The following is a 10,430-nucleotide window of genomic DNA, read 5'->3' as shown; positions in this document are numbered from 1 at the left end:
GAAAATATGAAGAAACAAAAGCCTAGACTTTTAAGAGGAGAGTGTTTACAGAAAAAGATGAACACCAAATAGAGTCACTTCACCCCCTATTTATAGTGCTAGGGAGATAATGTAATTTAACTTAAATTCTACAAAGATAAATACATTTAATTAAAGATAAAAAAGATAATTAAAAAAAATCCTAAAATTAAATAATCCTAATAATTATCTTAATATTAATGATCCTAATATAAATAAAATGGAGTCTTATAAAATAAAATCTCTTCTTTTTGTGTTTTTAGTCCTTGTGTCTTTCATGCTCGCACTTTTGGCACAATCTTTTTTCTGTGTCGCATATCAGCGCATTGTGTCTCCAAATTCGCACTTTTGTCCCTTAATTTTGCTTTTGCCTCCAAATCAGTCCCTAATCGATAAAAAGACATAAATAGCTCAAATTAGTAGGATCAAGCTCAGAATAGACACATGATTAATACATAAAAATACGTTATTCTAGAGCATTATCACTTGGACAATTTTTTAGGCTCATATTTTGGGCCGGGCCAGGCCCAGGCATAAGAAATGAATCTAAAATTTTATTTGGGCCCGACCCATACCCAGCCCGACCCATGATCAGCTCTAAATGTAATGTCAAAACTTTTATCACTTCTTGCAATTGGTATAGGTGAGATTTTCGGTCACTTCATATTTGTAGGTTAAAGTTGTGAGTTTTTTTTTCTAATTTATTTTAGATTTAAAATATTTTCTTCGAATTTTGTATAAAAACATAAAAAAATTAATAACATCCTCATAGTATTATTTTATACTTTTTAACATGAATGATGTTTTAATTCTTAATTAGAGTGATATTTAATTAATTTGTGATATTAATTTAATTAAAAACTCATATTAATAATAATTTTTGATAAAAAAATATTAACGAGAGTCATAAATTTTATTTAGGGATAGAATAAGAGCAATTTAAAGATTATTATGGTGTCAAAAAAAAAATATATATATCCCTTATATATAGTTTTAAACAAGATAATTTGTTTATAAGCCAGATTATTTGCGTAATTTGATGATCCGGTCTGAATAATTTTTTTTGAAAAATTTAAATAAACTTGAATTTATTTTATTATTTTATTAATTTATTTAATTTTAATTAAAAATATCTTTAGATGTCAAGTGGACTAGAATGAGTTGAGAAAAAAAGTATTTAATTATTAAAATTTTAATTCCTAAGAAATTAAAATATGTAAAAAATTATTTAATATTAAAAATAGAAACATAAAATTATATTAATGTATAACAAGTAAAATAAGTAATATCTAATCCGTACTAAGTATAGTGATGTTTTTTTCTTTCATTATGAGCATAAAACGAAAAAGATTACTAAACAAAATAATTAATGTAAAAAATATCCATTTGATTAATTAAATTTAAATAAAACTAAGTTTAAAACTAATAAATGATTTACAATTTATTGCATTAAAGTAAAAATGTTACTAAGACTAAAGTAAAAATTTGTGAAGTGACCTAAATAATTTTTTTTTTAAATGGATGATACGAGGATAATTTAAAAAAAGTTAAAAACTTTGGAAGTGACAAATAGGATTTTACCATCCTTTTCAAATAAATAATACCCATAGTAAAAAAACCGGTCCCTACATAAGACCTAAATATTCTGCCATTTAAGGATTTATATATGTATTTTTTTTATTTGATATTGATTGTATAATTAGAATCTGTATAGAATTTTTCTCTTCCTATTTAACATTGATTAGAATGAAGTTTTTCAATCTTCATTTCGTATATGAATTATTATATGTCATTCGTATTTGATATTAGTGAATTTTCTTCTCTTTTGCCTGTGGTTTTTTCTCGAAAAGGTTTCCATGTAAAAATCTGTGTTTTTTTTTATTTTTTTCTTATTACTTTACGATCATTCTATTGTCATTATAGACGTTAGTTTTAACAAACAGAGTGAGAACACTTCATTAAAAAGGAACGTACGTGACGTACCACCACCTACCAAGAAAATATAGTCATTTGTGCTCGGTATGGTTTGAAGTTATACCTTATAACATATAGGGTACTTATAGGCAACTATGCTACCACTTGGGTCATAAGACAATTGTTACTAGTACTTCAACAGAGTGGGCTTCGCCACCCACACTTCACCTTGCCTAGCCTCAATCTCGTTGGCTACAACTTTGCTTATGGATAACACTTCACTATCTATGGACCTTTGAGACATATATATGTATATATGGCACATGGATCACATTTGATCTACTTCTCTAGGGACAAATGTTAGATCATTCTATGCATGCATCATGCATAGAGTCTTGCTTAGTCTATACCAACCACAATAAGATCAACATTAAACATGTGTCAAAGCTTGATGCGAAGGATGGTCGACCCTTACTTATAAATATTAATCTTTAGACTCATGAACCTTTATTCAATTTTGTACTCCCATACTTCATACATCTCCCTCCTTCTAAGCAACTCTCTACACTGGCCATGGTATTCCCAATATAAAGCCTAAAGTTCTTATTCCTTAAAATCTTTGTTAAAAAAGCCTAAAATCTTTAGTAAAGGAAAATCAAAGACAAACACTCGAGCACGATCTTTAGCAATAAAAGCTTTCTTCCAGACCTTCCTTAAAATCCTAAAACTCTTGGTAAAAATGGCATAAAAGTTGAAATAAAATCTCTAATGCCTTACTTTTAGAGGTTAAGGTGTGTATGAAAAGATTTAAAACGACACAAGTTACCATATCAATATGGTACAAACACATGTCCTATAAATTATAATCCATCAAATCAATGCCCTATCAACATAGAACGGGCCTCAGCCCAAATTGCAGGAAAAGCCTTCTAATACAAGAAAGCCGCCCACCACCACTCACTAAACCCGAAAAGTGTAAACCAAACAAAGGGGAAAAAAAAAATCCCGAGCTTTCAACACTCCACAGTCACTCACTGATTAATTTAAAAGAAAGAAAAAGACAGTTGCTCACTGATATTGGTGTAGTGGCAGAGCAGTGAAGAGAATCAGTTGAGATATGTCTAAGCAAGGAGAAGTGGTCTGCGTAACCGGGGCCAGCGGCAGCATTGGGTCTTGGGTTGTCAAACTCCTCCTTGTTCGCGGCTACACCGTCCACGGGACCGTCAGAAATCTCAGTTACTTCTTTTGCTTTTTTGTTTGTTTGTTTTTTTTCTTTCATTTCACAGTGGCTTTAATTTTGATGCTAATTCCATCTTCTCTACTGTTCCATTGTGGCAGAGGACGAGAAAGAAACGAAGCACCTAGAAGCTCTAGAAGGAGCAGACTCACATCTCCGCCTCTTCCAGATCGATCTCCTCGATTATGATTCACTCGCCGCCGCAATCAATGGCTGTGCTGGTGTTTTCCACCTCGCTTCTCCATGCAGCGTCGATCAAGTTCACGATCCTCAGGTATGCGCGGCCTCTCTTAATACAATTACTACTGTTATTTCCAATTTTAAGAGCGGATTATACTATTCTCAAGATGTTTATTTTCACAGAAGGAGCTTTTGGATCCTGCGATTAAAGGAACGCTTAATGTACTGACAGCTGCCAAAGAGCTTGGTGTTAAACGTGTGGTGGTTACGTCTTCAATCTCCTCCATGTGGCCCTGCCCAAACTGGCCAGCTGATAAAATCAGAACAGAGGATTGCTGGACTGATATTGAGTATTGCAAGCAAAATGAAGTAAATATTATTTTTATATATTTTTTCCTCTAATGGCTATGTTAAAATGAACCATATTAGCTAATATATTGTGGGTTTTGATCGTTGTGGATTGCGCTAGTTATGGTATCCAATTTCCAAAACACTAGCTGAGAAGGCTGCATGGGAATTTTCCAAGGAGAAAGGTCTGGATGTGGTGGTTGTGAATCCGGGCACCGTGATGGGTCCTAATATTCCTCCAAACCTTAATGCTAGCATGGTAATGTTGTTACGCCTTCTGCAAGGTAATTTTCTTCTCAAACATTTTTTGTTGGAATTTTTTGTTGAAATGGGTAAATCTTTAGTATGATTCTGTAGCTCTATCATCTATGTGTTGCATTTCGTTGACCTAAATTTCATCTCTCTGGATGTATGGAATTTTGTCCTCTTAGCTTGCTAATCCATTTCAACAAAATCCATGTTAGTTCTGTTATGTACATGTAAGAAATTTGTTTATACCTTAATCCTGGAACATTCATAGTCAAGTATTGAAGAAATTTTTTGCTTAGAAATGGGAATTAAACATGCTAACTTGAGATGTAAATGAAAAAAGAGTCACTAGCACGAGCTGTAATTTAATTTTTTTTTTGACAGAATTAGCTTGTTATACTTATCACGCTTCAAATGAGCGTGGGAAGGTTTAAGGTGAACATTCAATTTTGTAAGACCCATCCATTGAATAAGAAAATAAAAATCTGAAAGGTAATTAAACATGTATTGGATATTTAATGCCTAAAGGTGTAATGGAGGGGAACCAAACCCGGAAATGAATATGTTTACATTGAATAATCATGAGTTTGTCATTGGATATCAATCATGAAGATTTGAGTTGTGTGCTTTGTATTTAAGTAGTCTCTTCTCTGATATTCCCGGAAGCTTGAATTTATTAAGTGTTTCTCTTGTTGCAGGCAGCACAGAGACATATCAGGACTTTTTCATTGGATCCGTCCATTTCAAAGATGTTGCGTTAGCACACATTTTGGTATATGAGAACACATCAGCAACAGGAAGGCACATGTGCGTTGAAGCTCTATCTCACTATGGTGACTTCGTGGCCAAGGTTGCTGAACTTTACCCTGAATATAATATTCCCAGGTAATAAGTTCATGCTTTATGCACCCATAAAATTAATGCACTTTGGTATCTTTTTAAACTTTCATGCTATTTGCCTTCAGATATCATCTTTCTTTTCCTCTTTTTTTTTTTTTCAATTGTTAATAGAGGTGTAACACTTTTTACTGTCAAAATTAACTCTAAATCGTAATTTATGTGCATAGTTTGCCAAGGGATACTCAACCTGGGCTGTTAAGGGCTAAGAATGGAGGTAAAAAGCTGATGGACTTGGGGTTGGAATTTATTCCCATGGAGCAGATAATCAGAGATGCGGTTGAGAGTTTAAAAAGTAAGGGCTTTATTTCATGAATGTGTCTTCTACACTAAAAGCTGTGCTGTATAGCCGATGAGTGTGGCCACGAACCGATAAGTAAAGGGCATGTATGAATAATTTCAGGGGAGAGAAGTGAGTAAAAACTATACTTTATATTTGATAAAAAAGATAGTGGGTCACCTAATCTCCCTGAAAATCTGATTTTTATCTTCCTTCTTTTTTTGGTTACGGTGAAATCCTGCGTGGCTAAGAGGAATTAAGAAAAAAAAAGGGTCATATGAATTAAGCTTCAGCTCCATAATTAAGAAAATTCTGGAACGTATATCTTGAAAGGGGGCTCATTGCTAAGTTAAAAACTGTGATTGAAACTTACAATTAGATTAAAGCAATTATCACTGTGAATATGTTTATTGTACAACTTCACAAGCACCTGTTTTCAAGTTTGGTACAAGATTATCAATAATGGTAAGATTAGACTCACTATTAGTGTTCCTAGATCTTATTCTAATTTCTTAAAATTAGTTTACACTAGTTTTAAACCATGGGAACATAATTAACCAATATATATAAATATTGAACTTTATATTTTAAAAAATTATATGTACATAATTTTAACAAAATGAACACTTTTAGCATAAATAGGTTTTATTCTTCTTAATATATTAATTATTTAATGGCTAAACTACATAAATAGTCACTTGACTATAAAAATTCTCATTTTAGGCACTCAAAAAAAAATTACAGTTTAGACATTCATGTTATGTAATAAAATTCATTCAGAGGTTGATATAGGGCTGGCAAGGCCCTGGCTCCTCAAAAATAAAAAATTGCTATATACACATATGCCAACAAGTTATTGGTGTGGTATCAACTTGTATATGCTTTCAAGTGTTGACAAAGTTGGATGTATGTGAAATCTCTTCCCTCTCATCTTAAAATAATTCTTATATATATATACATATTTTTCCTAGCTAGTATACATTTTGTCAAAAGTTCTGCAGACCGAATAATCCTTGCTTTTTCCAATATTTCCATGTCCAACCACTCGTTTGCTTTTTTCCACAGCATCTTTGTGTTGAAAATAGCAGACTAAAAGCGAAGGCAACGCCAAATTAAGAAGTCGGCATTTGAAGATAAATTGGGAAGAACATGCAATGCGTATTTGTCAGATAAATGAAATGTAGTGTATGTAGTGCAGGTGCCTGATATAGTGTCGGCGACCAAAACTACAGTTTTTCAACAGGGGAGGAGAGGAGAGGGGACACCCCTTAGAATTTTTCTTTCTGCTGCCAACTGCCAAGCTAAGGGTCCACCTTCATAACTCACTCACTTGTTTGTTTCTCCTTATTGCTAATCAAATTTCTTTGTCTATTTCTCATTCTTTCGTGTTCTCCGAACAACCCCCAAACCCCCTCCGGCCCATGTGCCTAATTCACCCTATATACATTCTTCTTGTTGTCGAAGAGATTGCTTTTTGCTTTTCATATATAATTAACCATCTCTTGGAAATTAATATCGATTTTCTTTTTTCCTTTTCTGGGGGTTTCTCTCGCATTAAATGTCATTCAAAACTTGCACCTAACTGTGGGAAATGTAATATTGACATTGTAACACAAGATGACAAAAAGAAGCTGAAAATATAAAACAGTACCAGCGCTGAGTCTCTAAAGTCACGTATTTATCTTGTCTACCTTAAATATAGATGTTGCTTTCAAAAAGTAATAATAATAATAATAATATAAATTTATATTTGATTCTACTAAATTAAATGATTAAATATTATCTAAAATTAATGTAATTTATCATGAAAGGTGTGTAACAAGTTGTTTCGGAGTTGGTTTAGACAAAATGCACGATAAATCGTCTACGAACTGTCCTCAACAAAGGGTCACTATAATCTCTAATAGAGGATTGCACGTGGGTTGTTCCTAGCGAAAGATTACCTATAAATTATTTCATGTTGTATCATATGTATAACATAAAAAGTTTAAACGATATGTAGTTATCTAATCTATTGATAATATATGATTATATAATATTAATTCATATTCTTTCTTAAGTAATTTCTCTTAATTTTCTTTACATATTATGAGCAAAAGAGGGATCATAATTACAAAATTTAAGCATTCCATAAGGATGATATTGGCAACTTCCTTTAAATCTTAATTATAGTTTATTAAATATTTTATATAATTTTTAGGTGATAAATGTAGTATAATTTTAGAATTAATGTCATCATATAAATTAAAATTATTAAATTTAAAGATTAATATCCCAAAAAATTAACAATTAATTTGAAAGAAATAATTAAATTAAAAATTAAATGTTGCTTTCTTCTTTTAATAACATTCTCATTAATCATATATTAAATTATCATATTAATGGTCTTTGTTTGTTTGCGAAAAGCCAGACGCACAACTTTGATTTACAATCAAAACCATACGAGTCATCAATCATTTAATGTGAACACCTAAGCTAAGCCTTCTTTAGAATTACTTGGCGTTTCTACCGACAAAAGTTTAAGGATAAAATCCCATGGGAGTGGTCTGATCTTAATCTGTAATAAATTTCTCTTGTACCCTTCTCATATGGTAGATTGATAGTATAAGGTTAAAATATGCTTAAATCTTTGTATTTTCTTTTTTCTTTTTAGTTTTAGTTTTAGGAATTTGGTATTTTTTTCTTTTTAGATTTTTTTACAAAAAAAAACCTTAATAATCAATAGGGGTGAAGCCATGAAAAATTTTTAGGGGGCCAAAATTAAATTGTCTATATCTTTATAATTTTTAAAGATTTAAATTAAATTTTTATCATTTTAAGGGAGGCTAAAGTACAATTTTAGATTTATTAGTTTAAAATTTTTAAAATTTAAACGGCTAAAATAATAAAATTTTCATTTTAGGGGGATGGGGCCAGGCCACCCCCTAAATTTGCCTTTAATAATTATGTAACAAGAAAATAACATTTGTAATAAGCTTGAATTTAATAAAAGAATTTAACGGTTTAACAATTGGGATTGTATTTTTAAATCCATAAAATAAAAAGAATAAATTCTTTGAAATAAAAATAAAGAGATGGAATTTCAAATGTACAAACAATATAGGTTCTTAGAGCACATTTTAACCATAATAAATTTAAATTTTACAAGTAAAAATTAGAAAGTTGTCATGTATTTTTGAAAATTTTAATTTCATTCACATAATAATTATATATAAATGTGAATTTCGAAACAAATAAGGTAAAACCTATAACTACTATAAAAAATAAATACATGAACATACTATAAGCATTGGGGTTTGAGGATTTCACAAGTGGTATTCTTTTTACAAAGAGTGAGAAAAGGGGGTTGATAAAGAAGAAAAATACGAAGAATATGAAGGAAAAGAAAAAAATGATAAACATTAAATTTGTGTTATCTTTAAGTAAATAATTGGTATCATGTTTATTTCAAATATTGATGGTTTTTATGTGGTGTTTATTTTATTTTTCATGTCACATTTTAAGGGTTTTTTTTGGATTTTCTTTTTTAACATTAATCTCATTATATGTTCTTATCATATTTGCTCTTTTTAATATATTGCCTAAAACTACCCATATCCCCTCCCCAACCTTCAAATAGGGATAATACGCTTCAATGCACTCGAACCCACGTCCTCTTACACTGGCAACAATGACAATGTCAATCGAGCTAAGAAAAACCACCACTTTCTTCCTCAACTCACTATCTTCGATTTTTGAAGCTAAAGAAAAATCGTTTTAGATATTTTAACATTCAACTACTTGATTTGGTAGGAAATTCAAGTTATTTTCTTGTAATTTTTTTTATAGATTTGAGGTCATGAGAGCTTGATTTAGCTAGTACATGTACCAATTTGTAAAACTGTTAAAATTTTAGAAAGTTGCCATTGTTGATTTCTTGAAGAATTAGGTGTGAAATTGATATAAATTAAGCTTAGTATATGAAACAAACTAAATTGTAAAGCTTAATTGTTAGTTTCATACATTAGGGACCAAATTGAATAAAAAACAAAATGGTCATGAATTGTTGGCAGGGATAGAAAACCTCGATTTTTACTTTTATGATTCGAGATAGAAATGTTTGATTTTATATGCATGTTTTTACATTGTTAAATCATTGAGGTGAGTCTATTATGATAATATGAAATGTTTTGATTAAATTTGATATGGAACATCAAGATAGATAACTAAAATGGGAAATGGTATGAAATACTTAAATTATGATATGTGATATGAAATTTATATTGAAATATATCTTATAATATGTAATATGTGCGTTTGATGATGAAATGGGGTTGTGATTATGAATTTGACTAAAAAACAATATATGTACTAAATTGCAAAATAATTGTTATGCGATAGAACAATACACAGAGTATGAAATGCATGTGACTAAATACAGGGAATGAACATGCGAACAAGATGATTAAAGGTATGGAAATATTTACATATATATAATTGATGCCCATATGAACTTAGTAAAAGGTTAAGATACGATTGGAATGCCAATAGGGTCGTATGTGCACTTGTGTGAGATATGTGTTTGTACGAAGATCATTACAGGTTATACTAGGATCCAACATTTGTTGTAGATCATCGAGTATAATATGGTGTGGTGGAGGGATGTATTAGCATATTAAAATGCATTTGATGCCTTCGAGCTTTGCACTTCGATGCCATGGTGTGTTGTAATTTAAGTGTGTGGTGTAGTTTACCCATGTTTCGTGTCCATTTTAATAGGGTTCCATCGAGCATAACATCTTAATTAGAATTGGAAAAACTTAAATATGTAAAGAAATAGATTGACAATAGAATATGATGTCGAAATAAATATAAATGAGTTGATAGACTACAAAAACGAGTTTAGATGGTAAGAAAACAAGATAATTATATGAATGCCATGGAACATGAATAGTATAATGTTAATTATATATAGAGATGTGTGATATATGTTTGATAGTGTTAGCTAATAAGGTATGAAAAATGATAATTGTCAAATGATATGTATAGATTATTTGCCTTGCAAATACTGACTAATGCATTAATTATTTGCCATATTCATATACTCCCTCGCATTTAAGATGTGACATTGTTAGATTGGTAGATTATAACTTGGTTAAATTGTGTAATGGTGTTACGCATGATCATTGTAAATGTTTATATTATCTTGAATCGAAAAGGTACCACTAAGCTTGATCACTCAGCATATTGTTTCGTTTTCTTTGTGCGCAGGTTCAGGTATTTCTCCAAGCCTCGAGACTTAAAGTCAACATTCAGGCTACCATTTAC

At 30.7% G+C, this 10,430-nt stretch overlaps 1 protein-coding gene across 2 annotated transcripts; it reads left to right on the top strand.

The window, feature by feature from the left end:
- Nucleotides 1-2,820: 2,820 nt before the first annotated feature.
- LOC107893611 (cinnamoyl-CoA reductase 1) lies at nucleotides 2,821-6,636 on the top strand. Of its 2 annotated transcripts, XM_016818653.2 has the most exons (7): nucleotides 2,897-3,167; nucleotides 3,271-3,443; nucleotides 3,533-3,718; nucleotides 3,819-3,981; nucleotides 4,645-4,831; nucleotides 5,014-5,138; nucleotides 6,189-6,636. In XM_016818653.2, the coding sequence occupies exons 1-7, from the start codon at nucleotides 3,050-3,052 to the stop codon at nucleotides 6,200-6,202; spliced, it is 966 nt and encodes a 321-aa protein (XP_016674142.1). In that variant the 5' UTR covers nucleotides 2,897-3,049; the 3' UTR covers nucleotides 6,203-6,636. The 2 variants fall into 2 exon arrangements, with proteins under 2 accessions (XP_016674137.1, XP_016674142.1); XM_016818648.2 differs by lacking the exon at nucleotides 6,189-6,636 and having other exon boundaries at nucleotides 2,821-3,167; nucleotides 5,014-5,307.
- The last annotated feature ends 3,794 nt before the right edge of the window (nucleotides 6,637-10,430 follow it).

This window comes from Gossypium hirsutum, chromosome A08 (assembly GCF_007990345.1).
Source record: "Gossypium hirsutum isolate 1008001.06 chromosome A08, Gossypium_hirsutum_v2.1, whole genome shotgun sequence".
In the NCBI taxonomy this organism is placed as follows: Eukaryota; Viridiplantae; Streptophyta; class Magnoliopsida; order Malvales; family Malvaceae; genus Gossypium; species Gossypium hirsutum.
The sequence above is the reverse complement of the archived record's forward strand: the minus strand, read 5'-3'. Positions and strand labels throughout refer to the sequence as shown.

Bases quoted from the DNA above. Each gene is read 5' to 3' on its own strand.
- LOC107893611 (XM_016818648.2), top strand. From the start codon at position 3,050: ATGTCTAAGCAAGGAGAAGTGGTCTGCGTAACCGGGGCCAGCGGCAGC. The intron at 3,168-3,270 runs GTTACTTCTTTT...CCATTGTGGCAG, and splicing joins CGGGACCGTCAGAAATCTCA to AGGACGAGAAAGAAACGAAG. The intron at 3,982-4,644 runs GTAATTTTCTTC...CTCTTGTTGCAG, and splicing joins GTTGTTACGCCTTCTGCAAG to GCAGCACAGAGACATATCAG.